Below are 24,400 nucleotides of genomic sequence, written 5' to 3' on the forward strand. Positions count from 1 at the left end.
CACTTTATATGCTTTTTCCTTCAATTTGATACTCTCCCTTATTTCCTTAGATATCCACGGTCGATTTTCCCTCTTTCTACCGTCCTTCCTTTTTGTTGGTATAAACCTTTGCTGAGCACTGTGAAAAATCGCTTGGAAGGTTCTCCACTGTTCCTCAACTGTTCCACCATAAAGTCTTAGCTCCCAGTCTACCTTAGCTAGTTCTTCTCTCATCCCCTTGTAATCTCCTTTGTTTAAACACAAAACACTAGTATTTGTTTTTACTTTCTCACCCTCCATATTAAAAATTCCATATTTTAAATTCCACCATATTGTGTCCCCATTCTGCCAACAGTCTGTGTTACATCTGAACTAGTCCGCTCTGGTTCAGATGTAAACCGTTCCGCGTGCACAGGTCTCACCTTCCCCAGAAATAGTCTCAGCATTCCAGGAATCGAAAACCATCCCTCCTGCATCAACTCTTAGACACATATTCATCGCCATATTCTCCTATTTCTGTACTTGCAGAGATTAAGTCAGAGATTACAACCTGAGGTCCTGCTTTTAAATCTACTGCCTAGCTCCCTAAATTCTTGATGCAAGACCTCATTCCTCTTTCTACCTATGTCATTAGCGCTAACATGAACCATGACATCTGCCTTATCACCCTCCCCCTTTGAAAAAAAAGCTGATAGCTCTGCTAAATCCTTGAGCATAATCCTTGAGCTTCGATTTGGGTCTGTCAGGTGCCCCAAGCGCGTAATTGTGCCAGTTGGCAATGCTTTGGGTAAACACAGAATGGTGTCCATTGGACGAATGGCCTCAGGCATTCCTGCATTGTGCACAGTGCCTGCAGGGCCACTGCTGACACAGTGTTGGTGTCTGGAGGGACCTCCATCTCCACCGGTGCAGGAGGTGCAGATTGTGAACTCAATATGACGAGCCCTGTGGGGGTTGGTGGGCCTGGTTCTGGTACCTGTAACAATGACACTGATTCCTGATGTAAAGAGCAGCTTCCGAAGCAACCACATTGCTGTTTGGTTGGAGGGTATGGCTGTGGACCAGTACCAGTTTACACTGGCTGCTTGTAGTCTACATTCTGACTGTTTGACCCAGTTCTAGAGTGCAGAGTCTACGGGCATTGTGGACCTAGTGCCTTTTCCCTCTTTGTTGCCATTTTGTGAGAGCTCCGCCCACATGTGTTTACACTTGGGGTTGCAGAAGGGCCTTGGTGACAGGGATCACGGTCCTGGTGCTTCTGGACATAATTCTCTGTGCTGACGAGGGCACACCCTGTTGTGGCAAATTTTGCAGATTGAGTGGTGCGGTGTAGAGGTCCGTGTTGTCGTGGCTGCATTTTCCGAGGACATGCTTTGTTGACTGTCTTACCCACTCTGCCAAATCATTTGACTGTGGATCAAGTGGACTGCTTGTAATGTGTAAAGTCCAATATGTGCACAATGTCCTTGAACTCTCTGGCGACAAAATTGGCAGGCATTGTCCATCTGGGGCAGCATGGTAGCATGGTGGTTAGCATCAATGCTTCACAGCTCCAGGGTTCCAGGTTCGATTCCCGGCTGGGGCACTGTCTGTGCGGAGTCTGCACGTCCTCCCCGTGTGTGTGTGGGTTTCCTCCGGGTGCTCCGGTTTCCTCACACAGTCCAAAGATGTGCGGGTTAGGTGGATTGGCCAGGCTAAATTGTCCTTAGTGTCCTAAAAAATAATGTTAATGGGGGTTGTTGGGTTACTGGTATAGGGTGGATACGTGGGCTTGAGTAGGGTGATCATTGCTCGGCACAACATTGAGGGCCGAAGGGCCTGTTCTGTGCTGTACTGTTCTAATTCTAATTAACCCCCTGGAGAATGTCGCTGAGGTTGTAGTGTTCTTGCTGGAAAGGCAGCCATAAATGACGTCATGAAATCTCTGACATGCGAAGACTAAAGCAAAGAGCTCCTTCTAGATTTGGGCACAGAGAGTTTCAGTGTCAGTGAGAACCCCTGATTCTGGACAGACTGCACCGGGTCCATGCTAGGAGGCATCTGCTGATAAGAGTACAGGTGCTCCAATATCAAAGTATTGTAGCACCAGATAGGCTTAAAGTGAATGTTTGAGTTTGTTGAACACAGCAGTGTGGTATTCCTCCAGCACCATTCTACATTCTGGTGGAGAATCTGACGCAGGGGTCCAGTCACCTCACTGTAGCAGATAAATAATTTGTCATACCAAGGAAGAACTGTGATTCACGCCTGTCCTCAGAGGTGGGCATTTGCCGTATAGCTGTTGTTTATCTGCATCTGACTTCACACCTTAGCTGTGAGCAAGTGGCTGACATAAGGAACCTGGTTGATCCTGAATCTGCATTTAGCAGTGTTAAGCTTCAGCTGTATGATGACCAACTGCAAACGTGCATCATATTCTTACATTGTATGACTCCAGACCAGGATGCCATCAATGATGCTTTCAGGGGGTTGTCCTGCAAATAGCAGCTCAGTAGACAGTTGGAAAACCTCACTGCCAGTGAAGATCCCATAGGGCATGCAGAGGAAGTGGTATCTGCAACCAAAGACATGAGTGTAGTGAGCTGCAACAAATCTTCATCCAGTAGGATTTGCCAAAATCTGCACTTCGCATCTAGAATACTGAAGACCTTAGCATTGGGCATATTGGCTATAAGTTGTTTAACCATCTTCATGGGTTGGTGGAGTTTCAGCACTGCCTTCTTTAGGTGAAGTGGATCAATGCAGATCCTTTCTTTACCATAGCTACCATTGCAGCCTCATCGATGGGGGTTATTGCACCCAGTCTTGTCATTCGATTGAATTTGTTGATGACTTTCTGTTTCATGATTCACCCGAGGAAGGAGCAGTGCTCTGAAAGCTAGTGATTTGAAACAAACCTGTTGGACTTTAACCTGGTGTTGTAAGACTTATTTCTGTTTCATAGCAAGGAGTACCTTTCTTGGAGCACAGACAGCAGGCGTTACTTAGTCATCCGCCCTCATGTGATATATGATGGTCAGCTTCCCAGTAACATCACAGTCGAACAGCTCTTTGTACTCGAACGTCTCTGGGACTTGGTGCTGCAGAGTGTGTACATCAGGCCCAAGGTGGATTTGCTCCAGTGCACTGCTGTCCTGGAAACTCAACAGCGGTTTTATATCTTAGTTAAACATGTGGAATTGGAACTTGCCTTGTGCGTAGTGCAGGATGGACACACCTTCCGTACATATGGTTTGTCCACCATATACAATGAGATTTAAATGAAATCGAATGCAGCACAGGATCGATTTCCTGCAGAAGCAATTTCGACAGAACATTGCATTTTGCTTCCGTGTCAATTTTGTGTTTAAGTTTTGTATTTCTGTGAGGAATGTTTAACTTAGAAAGCATTTGACATTTCTCCGTGATAGAATCGACACATTTGCAGTTGAATGTTTTGACAGGCTCAGTGCTCTGTTTGCATTGATTGACACACTATTTGTGTTCTGAGCCTTGGAGAAGTAACTGGCTGCAATGTGGATAGTGTTTGCTGTGACTTGGACCTGCGGCACTTGGCTAAAAGGTTCCACTTGCTCCAGTTGTTGCACCATCTATTAAATGCGAAGCACGTGTATCTCTTTTGTAGATGATTGTCACTGCAGTTTGGGCAGGGTGTCTTCTGTACCACAATAACTTCTGTTTCCTGCTAGTGCTTCTGTTTAGTGCTTCTTTCCAATGCTCATTTAGCATGCAGATAGTAATGGCAGACTCTAATGTGAGTTTTTTTTCTTGTGCACAGCAGCGCTGTGTATTCCACAGACGATGCGTTATCTGGGTGAAGGTACTGAACGTCCATGTCTTCGCCAGGATTTTCAAAGTCACGGTATTTAATTTGTCGAGTTTGTCGGTGGAGAATTGGGCCTAGATGGGGTGGTCATTCGAAGGGTCAATGCAGATTCGATGGGCCGAGTGGCCTCCTTCTGCACAGTCAGGATTCTATGATTCTGGTTAGTGGTGTTAAAAACATGTCTATCCAAGTTTATATTTTCTTACCTGTGCTGATATTGCTTTGGAATTTCTTCAACAGTACCTCTGGATCCTCTTGTTCTTCTTCCACTTGGAAGATAAAGGATTTGAATTTTTTGACCACCTCCAGGCCAGTTGGCTTCAACAGCATGTATGCTTTTGTACCTTCTTCGATTTATCAGAGAGACTGGCATACATAGACAAACGACTCCTTTTCAAACATCTTCCAGTTATCAGCAATGTTTCCATCAGAGATGAGGGGGTTGATGTGGTGAAGTCCTTGTGCCATCTGGACCAGCTCCTGACACCATGTAAAGTTGCTGGGTTGTATGGAAATGATGACAAAGGACTAACAGGTTGAACTGTTTACGGAGAGATCTTAGCAGCTCTCACATGCTGAGTGTGTGCTCATGCTGGAGGAGACTTTTGTGCTACCGTCACATCACTTCCTGTGTACACATCATCCCGATGTGCACACGGCCACTAAGTCTAAAGTTATTGTGGAAGTGACATTAATGAGTTGCCAACTTAGAAGTATGCTGGGAAATGCCTGACTATAGTTCAATACTGCTTTTGAACAAAAGTAAGTAGGTCAGGTAACATAAACGAAATACTGCTTAATATTTTTGTCTCGGCCTTATTATGAAAACACATTGTCCTCCGAAAGATAACAAAACGTGTACTCGATTTGTTTTTAGCCGAGGGCAAGAACATACGTACTATGTATTTCATCTTGCGAGAGCTGTTGGGGAGGGTTTAAACTAATGTGGCAGGGGGATGGGTACCAATGCAGGAAGTCGGAAGGTAGTAAAACAGGGACAGAATCAAAAGGCAGTAAGGGGGAAAGTGTAAGGCAGATAAGTCATAGTCAAAAATCAAAAAGGGCCACAGTACAGGGTACAGTGACTGAGGGGAGCTCAGTGAATAGGCCCAGTAATAATAAAGGAATAAAACTCCTGAGTTATGAGTTGATGGGGCAGCAGGGTAGCATGGTGGTTAGCATCAATGCTTCACAGCTCCAGGGTCCCAGGTTCGATTCCCGGCTGGGTCACTGTCTGTGTGGAGTCTGCACGTCCTCCCCCTGTGTGCGTGGGTTTCCTCCGGGTGCTCCGGTTTCCTCCCACAGTCCAAAGATGTGCGGGTTAGGTGGATTGGCCATGCTAAATTGCCCGTAGTGTCCTAATGAAAGTAAGGTTAAGGGGGGTGTTGTTGGGTTACGGGTATTGGGTGGATACGTGGGTTTGAGTAGGGTGATCATGGCTCGGCACAACATTGAGGGCCGAAGGGCCTGTTCTGTGCTGCACTGTTCTATGTTCTATGTTCTAAAACGGGAAGTAAAAACATAAATGGTAAGCGACGCGGCAGGTTGTTACATGAAGATGTGGGTTCAATGACAAGGAAAATTAGGAGAAAAGTTAAGAGGAAATATAACTTAGAAGAGGTTACTGATCGAGGTGTTAAGATTCAAAACAGAGGTATAAAGGCCAATATAAGTGTACTTTACCTGAATGCTCATAGTATTTGGAATAAGGTAAATGAGTTGATGGCGCAAATTACTATGAATGACTATGACTCAGTGGCTATTACTGAAACATGGTTAAAGGATGGTCACGACTGGGAGTTAAATATAAGACCATAAGACATAGGAGCGGAAGTAAGGCCATTCGGCCCATCGAGTCCACTCCACCATTCAATCATGGTTGATTTAAATATCCGAGGGTATCAAACTATTCGGAAGGACAGAGTGGCTGGTAAGGGAGGTGGTGTAGCTCTGTTATTTAAGGATGACATCCGGGCGATAGTAAGGTGCTATGGAGAAGAAGATTAAATCCATTTGGGTGGAAATCACTGATAGGAGTAGTCTATAGGCCACCAAATAGTAACATTTTGGTGGGGCAGGCAATAGACAAAAAAATACCTGATGCATGTAGAAATCGTACAGCAGTTATCATGGGCGATTTTAATCTACATGTCGATTGGTTTAACCAGGTCGGTCAAGGCAGCCTTGAGGAGGAGTTTATAGAATGTATCCGCGATAGTTTCCTCGAACAGTATGTAATGGAACCTATGAGGGAACAAGCGGTCCTAGATCTGGTCCTGTGTAATGAGACAGGATTGATTAATGATCTCATAGTTAGGGATCCTCTCGGAAGGAGCGATCACAATATGGTGGAATTTAAAATACAGTTGAAGGGTGAGAAGTTAAAATCAAACACTGGTGTTTTGTGCTTAAACAAAGGAGATTACAATGGGATGAGAGAAGAGCTAGCTAAGGTAGACTGCGAGCAAAGACTTTATGGTGAAACAGTTGAAGAACAGTGGAGAATCTTCCAAGCGATTTTTCACAGTGCTCAGCCAAGGTTTATACCAACAAAAAGGAAGGACAGTAGAAAGAGGGAAAATCGACCGTGGATATCTAAGGAAATAAGGGAGAATATCAAATTGAATGAAAAAGCATACAAAATGGCAAAGATTTGTGGGAGACTAGAGGACTGGGAAATCTTTAGCGGGCAACAGAAAGCTACTAAAAAAGCTATAAAGAAGAGTAAGATAGATTATGAGAGTAAACTTGCTCAGAATCTAAAAACAGATAGTAAAAGTTTCTACAAATATATAAAACAAAAGAGAGTGGCTGAGGTAAATATTGGTCCTTTAGAGGATGAGAAGGGAGATTTAATAATGGGAGATGAGGAAATAGCTGAGGAACTGAACAGCTTTTTTGGGTCGGTCTTCACAGTGAAATACACAAATAACACTGACTGATGGAAATGAGGCTATGACGGCTGAGTACCTTATAGAATTTACAGTGCAGAAGGAGGCCATTCAGCCCATCGAGTCTGCACCGGCTCTTGGAAAGAGCACCCTACCCAAGGTCAACAACTCCACCCTATCCCCATAACCCAGTAACCCCACCCAACACTAAGGGCAATTTTGGACTCTGAGGGCAATTTATCATGGCCAATCCACCTAACCTGCACATCTTTGGACTGTGGGAGGAAACCGGAGCACCCGGAGGAAACCCACAAACACACGGGGAGGATGTGCAGACTCCGCACAGACAGTGACCCAAGCCGGAATCGAACCTGGGACCCTGGAGCTGTGAAGCGATTGTGCTAGCCACAATGCTACCGTGCTGCCCTTGAGATGATTGTTATCACTAAGGAGGTAGTGATGGGAAAGGTAATGGGGCTAAAGGTAGAAAAGTCTCCTGGCCCTGATGGAATGCATCTTGCTCAGAATATAAAAACAGACAGTAAACGTTTCTACAAACATATGAAGCAAAAAAGAGTGGCTGAGGTAAATATTGGTCCTTCAGAGGATGAGAAGGGAGATTTAATAATGGGAGATGAGGAAATGGCTGAGGAACTGAACAGGTGTTTTGGGTCGGTCTTCACAGTGGAAGACACAAATAATATGCCAGTGACTGATAGAAATGAGGCTATGGCAGCTGAGGACCTTGAGAGGATTGTTATCACAAGTCTCCTGGCCCTGATGGAATGCATCCCAGAGTGCCAAAAGAGATGGCTCAGGAAATTGCAAAGGCACTAGTGATAATTTACCAAAATTCACTCGGCTCTGGGGTGGTCCCGGCGGATTGGAAATTAGCAAACGTGACACCACTGTTTGAAAAAGGAGGTAGGCAGAAAGCGGGTAATTATAGGCCAGTGAGCTTAACTTCGGTAGTAGGGAAGATGCTGGAATCTATCATCAAGGAAGAAATAGCGAGGCATCTGGATGGAAATTATTCCATTGGGCAGACGCAGCATGGGTTCATAAAGGGCAGGTCATGCCTAACTCATTTTGTGGAATCTTTTGAGGACATTACCAGAGCGGTAGATAATGGGGAGCCAATGGATGTGGTATATCTGGATTTCCAGAAAGCCTTTGACAAGGTCCCACACAAAAGGTTGCTGCAGAAGATAAAGATGCATGGCATTAAGGGTAAAGTAGTAGTTTGAATAGAGGATTAGTTAATTAATAGAAATCAAAGAGTGGGGATTAATGGGTGTTTCTCTGGTTGGCAATCAGTAGCTAGTGGTGTCCCTCAGGGATCAGTGTTGGGCCCACAATTGTTCACAATTTACATAGATAATTTGGAGTTGGGGACCAAGGGCAATGTGTCCAAGTTTGCAGATGACACTAAGATGAGTGGTAAAGCAAAAAGTGCAGAGGAAAGCGGAAGTCTGCAGAGGGATTTGGATAGGTTAAGTGAATGGGCTAGGGTCTGGCAGATGGAATACAATGTTGGCAACATTTGGTTATCCATTTTGGTAGGAATAACAGCAAAATGGATTATTATTTAAATGATAAAATATTAAAACATGCTGCTGTGCAGAGAGACCTGGGTGTGCTAGTGCATGAGTCGCAAAAAGTTGGTTTACAGGTGCAACAGGTGATTAAGAAGGCAAATGGAATTTTGTCCTTCATTGCTAGAGGGGTGGACTTTAAGACGATGGAGGTTATTCTGCAATTATATAAGGTGTTAGTGAGGCCACACCTGGAGTATTGTGTTCGGTTTTGGTCTCCTTACCTGAGAAAGGACATACTGGCGCTGGAGGGTGTGCAGAGGAGATTCACTAGCCTCAAAATAAGGGGGAATAGATTTAGGACTGAGTTTTGGAGGAACTTCTTCACCCAAAGGGTTGTGAATATATGGAATTCCTTGCCCAGTGAAGCAGTTGAGGCTTCTTCATTAAATGTTTTTAAGATAAAGATAGACAGTTTTTTGAAGAATTAAGGGTTATGGTGTTCCGGCCGGAAAGTGGAGCGGAGTCCACAAAAGGTCAGCCATGATCTCATTGAATGGCGGAGCAGGCTTGAGGGGCCAGATGGCCTACTCCTGCTCCTAGTTCTTATGTTCTTACGTACTTTCCAAGGTCTATTTAATATAAACATGGTTGTTTACTTCAAGGTGTTATTCCAGACTATAAAAATATACTTTCTTCAATGGAATCTTAGAGTCCGTGCCCTGACTTTGCAGCCAGAACAATCTCTCTCTGCAAATATATTTATGCAAATAAATTTCCTGAAATCGAACCTCGAGGAATTTGTCTTAATTATAATTTCGATGACAAATTGGCATAATCATTGCAGTTTCCCTAATTTGACGGGACGTGGACCCCGAAAGGACTCTATAAATAGAACTCTCTCAGCTGAAAGCGAGAGAGCCATAGTGCAACCCCAGCTGAAAGGGGTTGGGGTTGGGTTGGGGGGGGGGGGGGTGCCCAGCAGCCTTAATTGCTGGCTGGTGACTCATGCTGGGATGAGTTATCTTAATTAATAAATTAACGATAGCTGCATGGGAAGAAAAAAGATGCCTTAGAGACTATAATGTTTTTAAAAGACTGAGGTTCGTGAAAGGATAAACACTGGTGTGCGCTCCCTGTAGTATTTGTAAATGATTTCCGCGGTCGTTGTTATTGTTATATATATGTTCTGAAGTATTTTGCAGAAGGGATGATAAGCAATAAACTCGACACCCCCTCACAGGTCGTCCCAAAGCCTCGGTAAAGATATCCGGAGCGAGAATGAGGGTGAACTCCTTGAAGAAGACAGATAAGGGAGTGAAAATGAGTAAGAAAATGAAAAGAAACAATCGTGAAGCAATGGAATGAGGTAGAAAAACCTATATGTCCCCCATAGGAATCTAATGAAGCTGACACACACTCAGAACAAAAAACAGGGGAGTAAAAGGGCAGCACGGTAGCATGGTGGTTAGCGTAAATGCTTCACAGCTCCAGGGTCCCAGGTTCGTTTCCCGGCTGGGTCACTGTCTGTGCGGAGTCTGCACGTCCTCCCCGTGTGTGCGTGGGTTTCCTCCGGGTGCTCCGGTTTCCTCCCACAGTCCAAAGATGTGCGGGTTAGGTGGATTGGCCATGCTAATTTGCCCGTAGTGTCCTAAAAAGTAAGGTTAAGGGGGGGTTAAGGGGGGTTGTTTGGGTTACGGGTATAGGGTGGATACGTGGGTTTGAGTAGGGTGATCATTGCTCGGCACAACATCGAGGGCCGAAGGGTCTGTTCTGTGCTGTACTGTTCTATTTATCTATTTAAAAGTAAATAGAACATTAAGGTAAAAGCTTAACAGATGGGTTCCTGTCGAAAAGGGAATTCAGATTTTCTGTAGCCGTGAGATAAGGCTAACGGTTAACTGTGATATTTGTGAGCTGTGAAGTGGGTTGTATTTTTTAATCATCTGTCATTGTGAGTCCGAGATTATAACTTAAGTGTTTTGTGTTGAAAGTTCTCTCATGCACTGAAACATTGGAAATTTAAATCAGTTTAAAAGAAAGAAAGTGCCTTTACGAATAAAAGTAATTGAACATGAATAAGTTTTTAGATTACGTTAAAAGACGTAAATTACATCATTCCAAGTTCTCTGCCCCCTTAGGTTCTGCAGCAGACAGTTGACCTTTTCTGAATTGATAAAGAAAAATATACGTCTCTAAGAATAGCTAACGGCTATAAAATCAATCATTGGAAATCATCCCAGGGGATGTTTTGCTGTTTTTAAAATACTCTTAGGTGAATCGTGGCTTTGAAGGATGGGATTGCAGTCCCACCCGTCATAAATGGGGGCTGGGTTCGCAATAATGATAATCATTTGAATGAAGGAAATGAGTCCCTCGAACACTGGTTAGCAAATAGAGGGAAAGAGGCTGTCATGCAAGGGGCAAGAAGCATTTAACCCCCAGGAAGGATGTACCCAACCTCGTGACACCTTCCCCTATTAGGCAGACAGGCACTCTGCAAATTTGGAGTGGTGATACATTGCATTGATAATGGAATGTTTACAGAACTGTCTCAAATACGAGCTCACCAGCTGCAAAATGTAATAACTTCTGAGCCTGATCGCTCTGTGTCTGTGTTGTATGCTGGCAGCTGAATGTTAACCCTTACGGTACCACTGCGAAAAAAAGATTTTAAAAAGTGCAGGAAGTCTTACAAAAGGTTAATGACCCTTGGACACAGCTATTAAAACACTTGATTGAGTCCAGATGAGAAACTATAGTGACCCATTGCCCGTGGGAATGAGCACGCATACAATTTACAAGCGCAATGTCACTTAGAAAAGCAGACATCATTGCATGTCACTCCTTTTTCTTTTTCGGTATTTTGTGATTAGGGATGTTAGTACAGTTGACCCTTAGTCAGAGGGACCTTTTTAGGATGGGTTTTAACTTCAGAACCCCATTTAACATTGGTTGTATGACACCCCGCTAAGGCAAAGCAAATAGGAGAAGTGATCAAAGAGGCCAAAAGAAAAAAGTAACACATGAGATTTATATTGAAATAGATGGACAAAATTGCCTGAAAGAATTTTATGGCAAACAGGAGGGCAGAATGACCTAGAAAGAGGAGCAATGGCCTGCTATATTTGAAAGACAACAATCACCACAAAAGAGCCATTGTTTACTCCCTTCAATCCTGGCCAGGTACTGCCACAGTTATGGGCCCAACATAAAAATCATGTTTGAAAGTACATTCTGCTCCAGCGCATAGGGTGCAGTTACAGAAGAACATTGCCCTGCCCTGCTTAAAACTATACTGGTTGGCACCGGAAGCAGAAAAAGGGATAGAGGGAGTGATCAATGCACTATTACAGCAAGGTATGCTGAAGAGAACACACAGCCCCTATAACACCCCTATACTCCCCATTCCAAAGGTAGGAAGACCCAACGAGCGGTGGTTTGTATAAGATCTCAGCGCCATCAGTAAAATTGTTATCACTATTGCTCCATTGCTGCCGGACACAAATGTAATTTTGTCTTCTATACCACCAACAATGGATACTTTCTCAGCCTTTTTCTCCATACCATTGCACCCGGAAAGTCAATATCTATTTGCCTTTGATATCAGAATCAACAGTATTAAGAGAGGCTTCGACGAGTGCCAGTTGTCTGCAGGCACAACATTCCCTCAATATGATGACGATTTATTGATAGCCTCAGAGGGAGGGCTAGTTTGTCAACAGAATACCCTTTTGTTATTATCACATCTGGCAGAAAGAGGGCATAAGGTCTCAATGGACAAGCTGCAATTCTGACAGGAGACAGTTCAGTATTTGGGATTTTAGCTGCAGCAAGGACAGTGGAGGCTTGGGTCTGAAAGAATACAGCCTGTAGCAAGGGTTCAAACTCTGCGCATGGAAAAGGAAACCTTTACCTTCCTCAGAATGGTGGGCTACTGCAGGCAGTGGATACTGGACTATAGAGAGATGGATGCGGTACTGCGCCAGGCTACCCTACAGGACTCTCCTTCAGTTGTTACATGGATCCCAGAGAGGGAGCAAGCATTTTGTAACTTGAAACAAGCCATGATTAGCTCCTTGGGGCTTCCTAATTTCAGCAAGCCCTTTATTCTTTATGTGAATGAAGCAGGGGGATTTGCAACAGGCGTCCTGGTGCAAGAGCATAGAGGAGGGAAAAGACCCCTTGCCTAATACTCGGTGGCCCATGTGCTGTGGTAAAGGGTATGCTAAGTTGCTGAAGAACAGTAGCAGCCACGGCAGCCGTAATAGAAAAATCAGTTTTGCTGCTGCTTAATTCATCCGCAACGCAGCATTTTACTGCCACTCGACACACTAATTAATCCTCTCTAAAACCAACTTTACGTGCAAGTGAGTGTCAGCTGTCAACACTGCAACACTCATGCCCGCGCCCTCGGAGGTAGAACATATGTGTGATCATGACTGTTTACAATTACTTGAAGCCACCACAACCCTGCGACCTGATTTATTCAGTCACCCACTAGAAAATTCATACATCATCTTTTTCACCGATGGATCAGCAAACAGACTAAATGATATGACCCTCCTGGCCGGCTATGCAATTGTAACTCCATCCAAGGTAGTGGGACCTTTTGCTCTGCCTTCGGGAATGGCTGCTCAAGCGGCCAAATAGTTTGCCCTTACTAAAGCATGTATTCTAGCTAAAAATAAAACAGTCAATATTTATACTGATTCCCGATCCGCTTTGGGGTAGTACATGATTTTGTCCAATTATGGAAAAACAGGGAATTCATAACTTCATCAGGCCAACCTATTAAACATACTAAATTGGTTTTAAATTTACTAGATGCTGTTCTGCTGCCCAGCAAAATAGCCGTTTTAAAGTGTGAAGCACATACTACCGCAGGAGATGAAGTCTCATGCGGCAATAGATTTGCTGATAAAATAGCAAAGGAAGTGGCTCTCAAACAGCAGCCACAACTACAAGCTGCTGCAGTTGAACTTCCGTCCAACATAACAGAACCAAAGTTAAAACAGGCAGTGGAGCAAGCCTCGCTACAGGACCATCGCTCTTGGCTAAAAGTGGGTTGCTATCAAGGCAATCATCAAAGATACACCCAGATACTCGCGCAGTCTGCCCCAGAAGTCTGTTTTTGCCACTATGTCACCTTGCCCATGGGCAGGCTCATGTGGGCAAAGGGGGAATGACACATGCCATATGCCAACAATGGTATGCTCGAGCTATTGCGGTAACAATTGAAAAAGCAGCCCGCACATGTATGATTTGTCAAAGGACTAATCGGTGATAGTGAACATGTTTTCATGGTGGGTAGAGGCTTTTCCAAACAAAAGTGATGATGCTAGGACAGTCGTAAATATTCTGTTAAAGGAAATAATGCCTATGGGATACCTATGGTTATTAACAGTGACAGGGGAACTCATTTCACGGGCAAGTTGACCAAAGCCCTAACAGAAGCCATGGGATTTGATTGGAAATTGCATATACCATATCAGCCACAATCCTCAGGAATATTGGAAAGGGCGGGTGGAATAATTAAAACTGCAGTTCCAAAAGTGTGTCAACAAAATGGGCTGCTATGGCCAGATGCCATACCCATGGTAATGTATGCCCTGAGAAATCAGTGAAATCGTAATACGGATTTAACCCCATGTGAGATATTAATGAAACGTCCCAAGATAACTGATACAATGACTCAGCGACAGTAGCCTTAATATGGACAGATGAGGTATCACTAAAATATGCCCCGGCCATGAAAAAAAAATACATGAAAAGGTGCGACAGCCTCAGATGCATTCAAAAGAGGGAAATACACACCCTTTAAACCTGGAGATCAAGTATATGTGAAAGCACTAAACCTCTCCTCGGTGGAATGGACCCTACCAAGTGCTGCTAACAACCCGAACAGCCGTTAAAGTAAAAGAAAAGCCAGATGGGATTCACGCAACTCGTGTAAACTACATCATCCAGAACTTTGAGAGTACTAGCAAAACGCTGACCTGAAGAGAATGAGGGCGCTACTGTTCTTATGTATTATCATATTAATCCGACATCATGTAGAGGGTAAACTGCATACTAACTCCTTAATATACATGTCTCACTCATACGCAGAGAGGGTAAATAAATTCAGTTGTTGGGTTTGTACACAAATTCCCAGATACTCAGGGGATGGCTTCCCTGTGCCACCTATCCCATTCACCAGTAAAGAGATCGCAGAATGGGCTCTAAGACAAAATATTACAGGATGTGGTGAAGATACACAGAATATGTTAGATTGGAGATTAGCTGGATACGATATGAATAGGTTTGAGGAATGGTGGGGCTAGGTTTAATTTTAACATGTCAACCGCCCTGGTTGATCCTTCCCAAATATACTGGAGTCCCAAAAGGAAGTATATGCTTTAAGAATCATAAAACATAGGGGACCCACTCAGTAGGCACGAGTCAATGTGATCACACCTTCAATTGCCAATCCCCTATGTTCCACCTTACAGCTGAAGGATTATTCATCTTTGATTGGTCAGGAGTTGAACATCAAACTAGTGGATGCTCCTGGGAAGGGGATCAATTAGACTAATGATAACTGATAGTAAAGGAAACCTGACCGCATATAATGGCACGTATTTTACCTGTGGCCATACCAGAAAATTGGATGGCTCCTGCTATTTTGGACACATAGTCTCTTATGTGCATCACGTTCAGCAATTGCAGGACCATCCCCATCACAGGACGACACAAAGTATTATGACATGGGCACAAATGCTGGGAATAATGATACCACCATTAGGAATAGCCACTAATGCATACGAACTACGCGAACTGTGATACATCCTTGAGCAGGTCGCTAATGACACTGCAGAAGCTGTTAACCAGATAGAAACTAAGATAGTTGCTATAAGAGCGGTTTCCCTGCAGAATAGAATGGCCCTTGATTTCTTGTTAGCTGAAAAGGGAGGCACGTGTGTCGTAATTGGAAGTGACTGCTGCACATACATCCCTGATAAGTCAGAGAAAATTGATAATCTGGTGGATCACGTTCATAGAGAGGTGACAAGATTACATGAAAATGAGGGATGGTGCTTTGGATGGTAGGATCGTTAGGACAGAGGATTGTGTTCTGGATTATAATCGCCATTGTAATCTTGATTGTCGTATGGTTACTGTTTTAATGTTGCGCAAGATATTTTTATTGTACTAACACGGAACAGCCCTAGCCACCTTGCCTCCTTGCTACTAGGCTCATAACACTCAGGGAAATGTCATACATCCGTTCCCCTTACATAATAAACCACCCTTCTCTCCGGAGGACACGATAATTTACTAAGAGGTAGCAGGGGGGGGGCAGCAGGGTAGCATGGTGGTTAGCATAAATGCTTCACAGCTCCAGGGTCCCAGGTTCGATTCCCGGCTGGGTCACTGTCTGTGTGGAGTCTGCACGTCCTCCCCCTGTGTGCGTGGGTTTCCTCCGGGTGCTCCGGTTTCCTCCCACAGTCCAAAGATGTGCGGGTTAGGTGGATTGGCCATGCTAAATTGCCCATAGTGTCCTAATAAAAGTAAGGTTAAGGGGGGGGTTGTTAGGTTACGGGTATAGGGTGGATACATGGGTTTGAGTAGGGTGATCATGGCTCGGCACAACATTGAGGGCCGAAGGGCCTGTTCTGTGCTGTACTGTTCTATGTTCTATGTTCTAGGTGTTGATCAAAAGATCAACAAGGAGGGAATTTAATGAGTTGCCAACTTAGAAGCATGCTGGGAAATGCTTGACTCTGGTTCAGCACTGCTTTTGAATGAAAATAAGTAGGTCGGGTAACATAAACAAAATACTGCTTAATATTTTGGTCTCGGCCTTATTATGATAACACATTGTCCTCCGAAAGATAACAAAATTTGTACTCGAGTTGTTTTTAGCCAAGGGCAAGAACATACGTACTACGTATTTCATCTTACATACTTTCCAAGGTCTATTTAATATAAACATGGCTGTTTACTTCAAGCTGTTATTTCAGACTATAAAAATATGCTTTCTTCAATTGAATCTCAGAGTACCGTGCCCTGGGTTTGCAGCCAGAACACTCTCTCTCCGCAAATATATTTGTGTAAATAAATTTCCTTAAATCGAACCTCGAGGAATTTGTCTTTATTATAATTTCCACAACAGTTATAAATGGCTGTTTAGCACTAATAGGAGGTAATTGGTGATCATGTCCCTGGGTCTATTCCCCTGTTTTCCATTGAGATTTTTTTGGCTTCTCTCTTACAGATCAGTTTCACCCTGTTCTGCCCTTGGGAGTATTCTCTCTGATCCTCATATCTATATATGTTTTGATAATGTGCCCAGAGTATGAACCTAAGAACCATTCTTAAGATCGTAGCTTTTCACAAATTAATTATTTAAACTTTGGAATAAAAAACAATTTTTGAATTTATAGGTGGCACCATTCTGGGGATGGGAGGGTTGCCAATACTGAGGGTGGTTGTAACAAATCACAAGAAGACACAAATAAACTTGCAGAATGGGCATACTGTTGACAAATGAATTTCAGCAGAGTTAGGTCTGAGGTTTTTGGTAAGGAGGTCAGCTATTATATAGAAAATAAGAACCTAAATGGGGCAGAGGAGCAAAGGGATGAGGGAATACAAGTACACAAATCGCTGAAAATAGTGACATAGGTTAAAAAAGGCTTCAAGTTGCTTTTTAGAAGGATAAAATTGAAAGATAGTGAAGTTATGCTGAACTTATATCAAATCTTGGTTGTACAATAACAACTTTTTGTGGTGCCTTCAACATAAAACACTTCAAGTCATTTCACAGGTAGCAAAGTAAATTTGTCACAAGGCACTATGAGGGGAGATGACAGAAAGCTTGGTCAAAGAGGTAGGTTTCGAGGAGCTTCTTAAAGAAGGCAAGGGAGATAAGATAGTTGGGGATTTTTATGGAGGAAATTCCAGAAGTTAAAACAAAGGTAAGTTAAAGGCAAGATTATGAAGAGGCCAGAAATTTCTTGACTGGGAGCCAATATCGGCCAATAAGCACAGGAGTGATGGATGTACGGCACTTTGTGTAAGGAAACACAGGCAGCAACATTTTCGATTACCTTGAGTTTACAGACGGTAGAATGTGGGAGGGAGCAACTAATGCATTGGGATCGTCAAATCTAGAGGTAACAAAGACATCAATGAGAATTTCAAAGGTAGATGACCTGAGGCAAATCTCAGTCAATAATGTTACAGAGGTGGAATAGGATGATTTGTGATATTTACATAGAACATAGAGTGCAGAAGGAGGCCATTCAGCCCATCGATTCTGCACCGACCCACTTGAACCCTCACTTCCACCCTATTTCCCTAATCCAATAACCCCTCCTACCCTTTTTGGACACTAAGGGCAATTTAGCAAGGCCAATCCACCTAACCTGCATGTCTTTGGACTGTGGGAGGAAACCAGAGCACCCGGAGGAAACCCACGCAGACACGGGCAGAACGTGCAGATTCCACACAGACAGTGACCCAGTGGGGAATCGAACCTGGGACCCTAGCGCTGTGAAGCCACAGTGCTATCCATTTGTGCTACCATGCTGCCCTCAGTGCCCTTAGGGCCCCCAGTCTCTGAACCATCCCCTCCTCTACTTTGGGAAACTCTACGCCATTCAGGAACCCTCGCATCCCATCCCATCCTCCCTGGCTGGGGACTCCCACTCCTAGAGTCTGCTATAAAAGGCCTCGAACACCCCATTCACCCCCTCCGGGTCCATCACCACCTTGCCCTTTTCATCCGTATCTCTGCCAATCTCCCTCACCACCTCTTGCTTTCTCAACTGGTGCTGTGAAACCACAGTGCTAACCACTAGGCTACCGTGCTGCCCGGTAGTGCAGATATGCGGCTGGAAGCTCATCTTGGGCTCACATATGACCCTGAGGTTCAACCTAGACAGGGGGTGGGAGAGAATTGAAGTTGATAGCTTGGCAATGGAGATTCTGGTGGCAACAATTGGTTCAGCCCTCCCAATATTTAAATGGAGAAAATGTCTGCTCATTCTGTATTGGATGCAGTATTGAGACACATTGTGGTTGAAATTTAATGCAGGAGAGTATGAATTGGGTGGCAGGCAGGAAAGTGGAGCTAAGGGTACAATCAGTGCAACTATGAATGAATATTGAAAGGTGGAGCAGGCTCGATGGGCTGAATGGCCTACTTTTCTTTGTATTTCTTGTGATTTCATGTGAAGTGATGCATTTTGGTTTGAAGTACAATGATAGGCAATATAAAATAAAGGATCCAATTCAAAAGAGATTATACGACCAGGGTACCTGAGGGTACATGTGTACAAATTGTTGATAATGACACAGCAGGTTGAGAAGGCATACAAGGCTATGGGCGAAGTGCAGGAAAATGGGATAAGAATCAAACTCCATTACCGACGTGCAGGTCCGAACCTAGAGACTTTCAGATCTCATGGTCCTGCCCCTGTCACATCACGCCGATCACCGCAGGACTTGTCCGTGTGGGTGGTGTGTTGATTTCCTCTAGTTAGATGCCTTGTGCAGAACAGCTTTTGGCAAAAACTGCTGTTCAACATAAAATCCGATCACAGACTGCAAACTACAGACAGACCTGGATGTTCCCATTAATTGCGTCACCTGTTTTCCACTAAGATGTTACACGACCTGCTTAGCTAGGACTAGGGCAAAACAGTGGTTAGCTCTGTTGCCTCACAGTGCCAGGGACCTGGGTTCGATTCCAAACTTAGGCATCTGCTTGTGTGGAGTTTGTACATTCTTCCCATGTCTGTGTGAGTTTCCTCTGGGTTCTCCAGTTTCCTCCCACAGTCCAAAGAGTGCAAGTTAGGTGGATTGGCCATGCTAAAGTGCCCCTCTAGTGCTCCAAGATGTGCGGGATAGGGCAGGGCAGTGGGGCCTTGGTAGAGAGTTCATTCAGAGGGTTGGTACAGACTCGATGGGCTGAATGGCCACCTTCTGCACTGCAGGAATTCTATGATTCTTCTATGATTTAATGACTAAATATAGTCCCTCAAATTATCCCAGGGGATCTCCAGTAATAAAAACACAATTCTATTAGCCCTTTATCTGTAACCAAGTAAGTGGTTGGTGTAAATGATTACCTCAACTTTTATGACTCTTTAATTGTAGATTTAGTAAACACATTTCCTGTATGTATTTTAAGCCAGGGTTTTTAATATCTTTACTGCAACAGAATATAGCACATAGTAGCATGGTGGTTAGCATAAACGCTTCACAGCTCCAGGGTCCCAGGTTCGGTTCCCGGCTGGGTCACTGTCTGTGCGGAGTCTGCACGTCCTCCCCGTGTGTGCGTGGGTTTCCTACGGGTGCTCCGGTTTCCTCCCACAGTCCAAAGATGTGCGGGTTAGGTGGATTGGCCATGCTAAATTGCCCGTAGTGTCCTTAAAAGTAAGGTTAAGGGGAGGGGGGGGTTGTTGGGTTACGGGTATAGGGTGGATACGTGGGTTTGAGTAGTGTGATCATTGCTCGGCACAACATCGAGGGCCGAAGGGCCTGTTCTGTGCTGTACTGTTCTATGTTCTATGTTCTATATAACAATTTCTACATTCATCACAACCCTCAGGACCAGGGACTGCCTTGAAACCCAATGCCAAACACCAGCAGTGATGAAGTTGAATTTCATAGAATTTACAGTGCTGAAGGAGGCCATTCGGCCTATCGTGTCTGCACCGGCCCTTGAAAAGAGCACCCTATCCAAGTCCACACCTCCACACAATTCCCGTAACCCAGTAACCCCACCCCACCTTTTGGATACAAAGGACAATTTAGCACGGCCAATCCACCTAACCTGCACATCTTTGGACTTTGGGAGGAAACCGGAGCACCCGGAGAAACCCACACAGACACTTGGAGAACGTGCAGACTCTGCACGGACATTGACCCAAGCCAGGAATCAAACCTGAGACCCTGGAGCTGTGAAGCAACTGTGCTAACCACTATACTACCATGTTGAAAGGTCGTGTCCTTCAACTTGGTTGGAAAATGGTGTCATAGAATTATCATAGAATTTATCATACAATTTACAGTGCAGAAGGATGCCATTCGGCCCATCGAGTCTGCACCGGCTCCTCGAAAGAGCACCCTACCCAAGGTTAACACCTCCACCCTATCCCCATAACCCAGTAACCCCACCCAACACTAAGGGCAATTTTGGACACTAAGGGCAATTTATCATGGCCAATCCATCTAACCTGCACATCTTTGGACTGTGGGAGGAAACCGGAGCACACGGAGGAAACCCACACACACACGGGGAGGATACGCAGACTCCGCACAGACAGTGACCCAAGCCGGAATCGAACCTGGGACCCTGGAGCTGTGAAGCGATTGTGCTATCCACAATGCTACCGTGCTGTTATCTCATGCTGGCTCCAGCAAGTTCACGTATGTGAGGTCTGGAGTCATAACATCCAGAATCGACCGGCTTTACATTGAAAAGACGTACGTGTCCTGTTTTCCGTCGACCTCAATGCAGCAGGTGCCATATTTGGACCACCGTCTGGTGTGAGTGGAACTTGTTACATTCTGTGCTCAGATGCAGTCCACCTATTGGGGCTTTAGCAACCTGCTGCTAGAAGAAGAGTAGTTCCTGGCTTGTTTTATCGCATCTGAGTTGGCTGCAGAAGAAGCAGGAGGATTCTCCTCGTTGAGGCTATGGGGGACTTGAGCAAGACTCACATCCTGTCTGAAGTGTGTGAGGGGGTCGACAAAGAGGCGGAAATCCAGGGTTGAGTAGTTGGAGAAGGAGGTGTTTGACCTGGAGTCATGTATTGGTCAGCCTGATAAGGAAGCATGTATGAACAGGAGAAAGGCATGCTGAGGGACCTGCAACTCATCAGGCCCCTCGGTGAATAAGTGCGGTTGTGGATTCGGTTCCTTCAGGCTCTGGACCACGGCTTCCCCTTCTTCTACTCACTGGAAAAAAGACACAGGGTCCATGAGCAACTTCCTATGCTGCTGACTGATAACAGATCCCTCATCTCGGATCCAAAGATATCAGCCTCCACACTCTGAATTTCTACACAGCCCTCCTCTCTGCGGATCTGCTCAGCGAGGATGCTCGCAGAATTTTGTGGGACGACCTGCCGCAGGTCGGTTCAGAGGGTGCTGGATACATTGATACCTCTATCGGCCTGGCGGAGCTGATTGGTGCTCTTGGCAGCATTTCAGGGGGAAAGACCGCAGGGCTGGATCGGCTGACTGTGCAGGTCTTCTGGGAATTCTGATATGTCCTTCGGAATAACTATGTGGGGCCCCAGGGGGAGAGTATTGCGACCAGGGAGAAGCCATTGTGGTGCAGGGCCAAGATTGCCCTGCTGCCCTAGAAAGAGAATTCTCGCCTGCTAAAAAACTGTCGCATGCTCTCCCTCCTCAGCACGGACCACAAAATATTCAGTAGGGCAATGTCTTCCTGCCTCGACACTGTGCTGGACCATGACCAGCCCTACAGGTTGAGGGCTGGACCATTTATGATAACAACCATCTTTTCCGGGACCTGATACACCATTCCCAGAGAGCTGGTCTGTTGAGTGATTCCTGTGTCTTCAGCAGGAGAAGGCAGTCACCAGGGTGGATCATGAATACGTATTCAGAACTCTGCGGATTTAAGTTTCAGGCTGCACTTTGTCACCCGGCTTCTATACATTGCTACAAATTGTCTCATTAAGGTTAACGGGCCCTTGATGGCGCCCCTTCTCTTTGGGAGAGGACTACGTTAATGTTTACATAGGTTGCACGTCCTGTTTAGATATTTGTAAAGTGTTTTAGAACATAGAACAGTACAGCACAGAACAGGCCCTTCGGCCCTCGATGTTGTGCCGAGCAATGATCACCCTACTCAAACCCACGTATCCACCCTATACCCGTAACCCAACAACCCCCCCCTTAACCTTACTTTTTAGGACACTACGGGCAATTTAGCATGGCCAATCCACCTAACCCGCACATCTTTGGACGGTGGGAGGAAACCGGAGCACCCGGAGGAAACCCACGCACACACGGGGAGGGCGTGCAGACTCCGCACAGACAGTGACCCAGCCGGGAATCGAACCTGGGACCCTGGAGCTGTGAAGCATTTATGCTAACCACCATGCTACCATGCTGCCCCTTTTGTTTATGGCAGTTTCCATTTGGGACTGTCTCTTTAATTTATCCCTCAGTTCATTTGATCTTGTTTACTTGGTTCTTTATCTTCTGCAAAATAGTTTGAAGAGGAATGCGTCAAGGCTGCCCCTTGCATTCTATCTGCCGGGAGTCATTCCTGCGCCTCTTGCGGAGGAGGATGTTGAGATTGCTTCTGCGCGTGTCAGGCCTAGAATCATAGAATCTACAGGGCAGAAGGAGGCCATTCATCCCGTCGGGTCTGCAAAGAGCACACGACTTAAGCCCACACCTCCACACTGCGTACAGGCTGCGTACAGGCTGCATACTTAGCCCCCTACTCGACTCCCTGTACACACACGACTGCATGGCAAAACTTGGTTCCAACTCCATCTACAAGTTTGCTGATGATACGACCATAGTGGGCCAGATCTCGAATAACGATGAGTCAGAATACAGGAGGGAGATAGAGAACCTAGTGGAGTGGTGTAACAACAACAATCTCTCCCTCAATGCCAGCAAAACTAAAGAGCTGGTCATCAACTTCAGGAAGCAAAGTACTGTACACACCCCTGTCAGCATCAACGGGGCCGAGGTGGAGATGGTTAGCAGTTTCAAATTCCTAGGGGTGCACATCACCAAAAATCTGTCCTGGTCCACTCATGTCGACGCTATCACCAAGAAAGCACAACAGCGCCTATACTTCCTCAGGAAACTAAGGAAATTTGGCATGTCCACATTAACCCTTACCAACTTTTACAGATGCACTACAGAAAGCATCCTATCGGGCTGCATCACAGCCTGGTATGGCAACTGCTCGGCCCAGGACCGCAGGCAACTTCAGAGAGTCATGAATACCGCCCAGTCCATCACACAAACCTGCCTCCCATCCATAGACTCCATCTACACCTCCCGCTGCCTGGGGAAAGCGGGCAGCATAATCAAGGCTTACTCACTTTTCCAACTTCTTCCATCGGGCAGGAGATACAGAAGTCTGCAAACACGCACAAACAGACTCAAAAATAGCTTCTTCCCCACTGTCACCAGACTCCTAAATGACCCTCTTATTGACTGACCTCATTAACACTACACCCTGTATGCTTCATCCGATGCCAGTGCTTATGCAGTTACATTGTATATCTTGTGTTGCCCGATTATGTATTTTCTTGTATTTTCTTGAATTTTGGTTAATTCCCTTTTCTTCCCATGTACTGAATGATCTGTTGAGCTGCTTGCAGAAAAATACTTTTCACTGTACCTCGGTACACGTGACAATAAACAAATCCAATCCAATGCACTATCCCCGTAACCCAGTAACCTTATATTAGGGACAATTTATCATGGCCAATCCACCTAACCTGCACATCTTTGGACTGTGGGAGGAAACTGGGCGAAAGTGCAAACTCTGCACAGACAGCTACCCGAAACCGGATTTGAACCTGGATCTGTGAGGCAGTAGTGCTAACCACTGTGCCATCATACCGCATCATGCCGCTTACGCTGATAATTTGCTCCTCATGTTCACAAACTGCGGGAGTCCCAGGTGCTGTGTCCTTCACCAGGATTAACTGGGCCATGTCTTCCCGACGCCTGATCGGTAGAAGGCCGATAGCCCTCCCCAAGATGCTCAGGTCTTTCACCTGGAGCAGGACCAGACAACTCTACTTGGGAATCTACCTTTGCCTGTCTCTGGAATCCTGGCTGGCAAATTGGCAGGATCTGGAGGCCGAGGTCACCGCTCGCCTAAGACCCTGGATTTGATTTGATTTAATTTGATTTATTGTCACATGTACCGAAGTGCAGTGAAAAGTATTTTTCTGCGGCCGAGGAATGCACACAGTACGTACATCGTCGACACAAGAATAATCAACAGGGAACATTGACAAATTGACAAATGGTACATCGACAAAACAGTGATTGATTACAGTGTGGAACAAGGGGCTAAACAAAGCAAACAAAGCAAATATATGAGCAAGAGCAGCATAGGGCGTCGTGAATAGTGGAACGGATCAGTCTAAAGGGGAGTTATT

General features: G+C 45.2%; 1 protein-coding gene across 1 annotated transcript in view; it reads left to right on the top strand.

The window, feature by feature from the left end:
* Positions 1-9,533: 9,533 nt before the first annotated feature.
* The window catches only part of LOC119977893, a 164,686-nt gene continuing 149,819 nt past the window's right edge, over positions 9,534-24,400 (top strand). Inside the window, exon 1 of the mRNA XM_038819181.1 lies at positions 9,534-9,558. Coding sequence (XP_038675109.1) covers positions 9,555-9,558 — 4 coding nt within the window. The 5' untranslated portion in view covers positions 9,534-9,554. The remainder of the gene's footprint in view (positions 9,559-24,400) is intronic.

Source organism: Scyliorhinus canicula, chromosome 14, assembly GCF_902713615.1.
Source record: "Scyliorhinus canicula chromosome 14, sScyCan1.1, whole genome shotgun sequence".
NCBI lineage: Eukaryota > Metazoa > Chordata > Chondrichthyes > Carcharhiniformes > Scyliorhinidae > Scyliorhinus > Scyliorhinus canicula.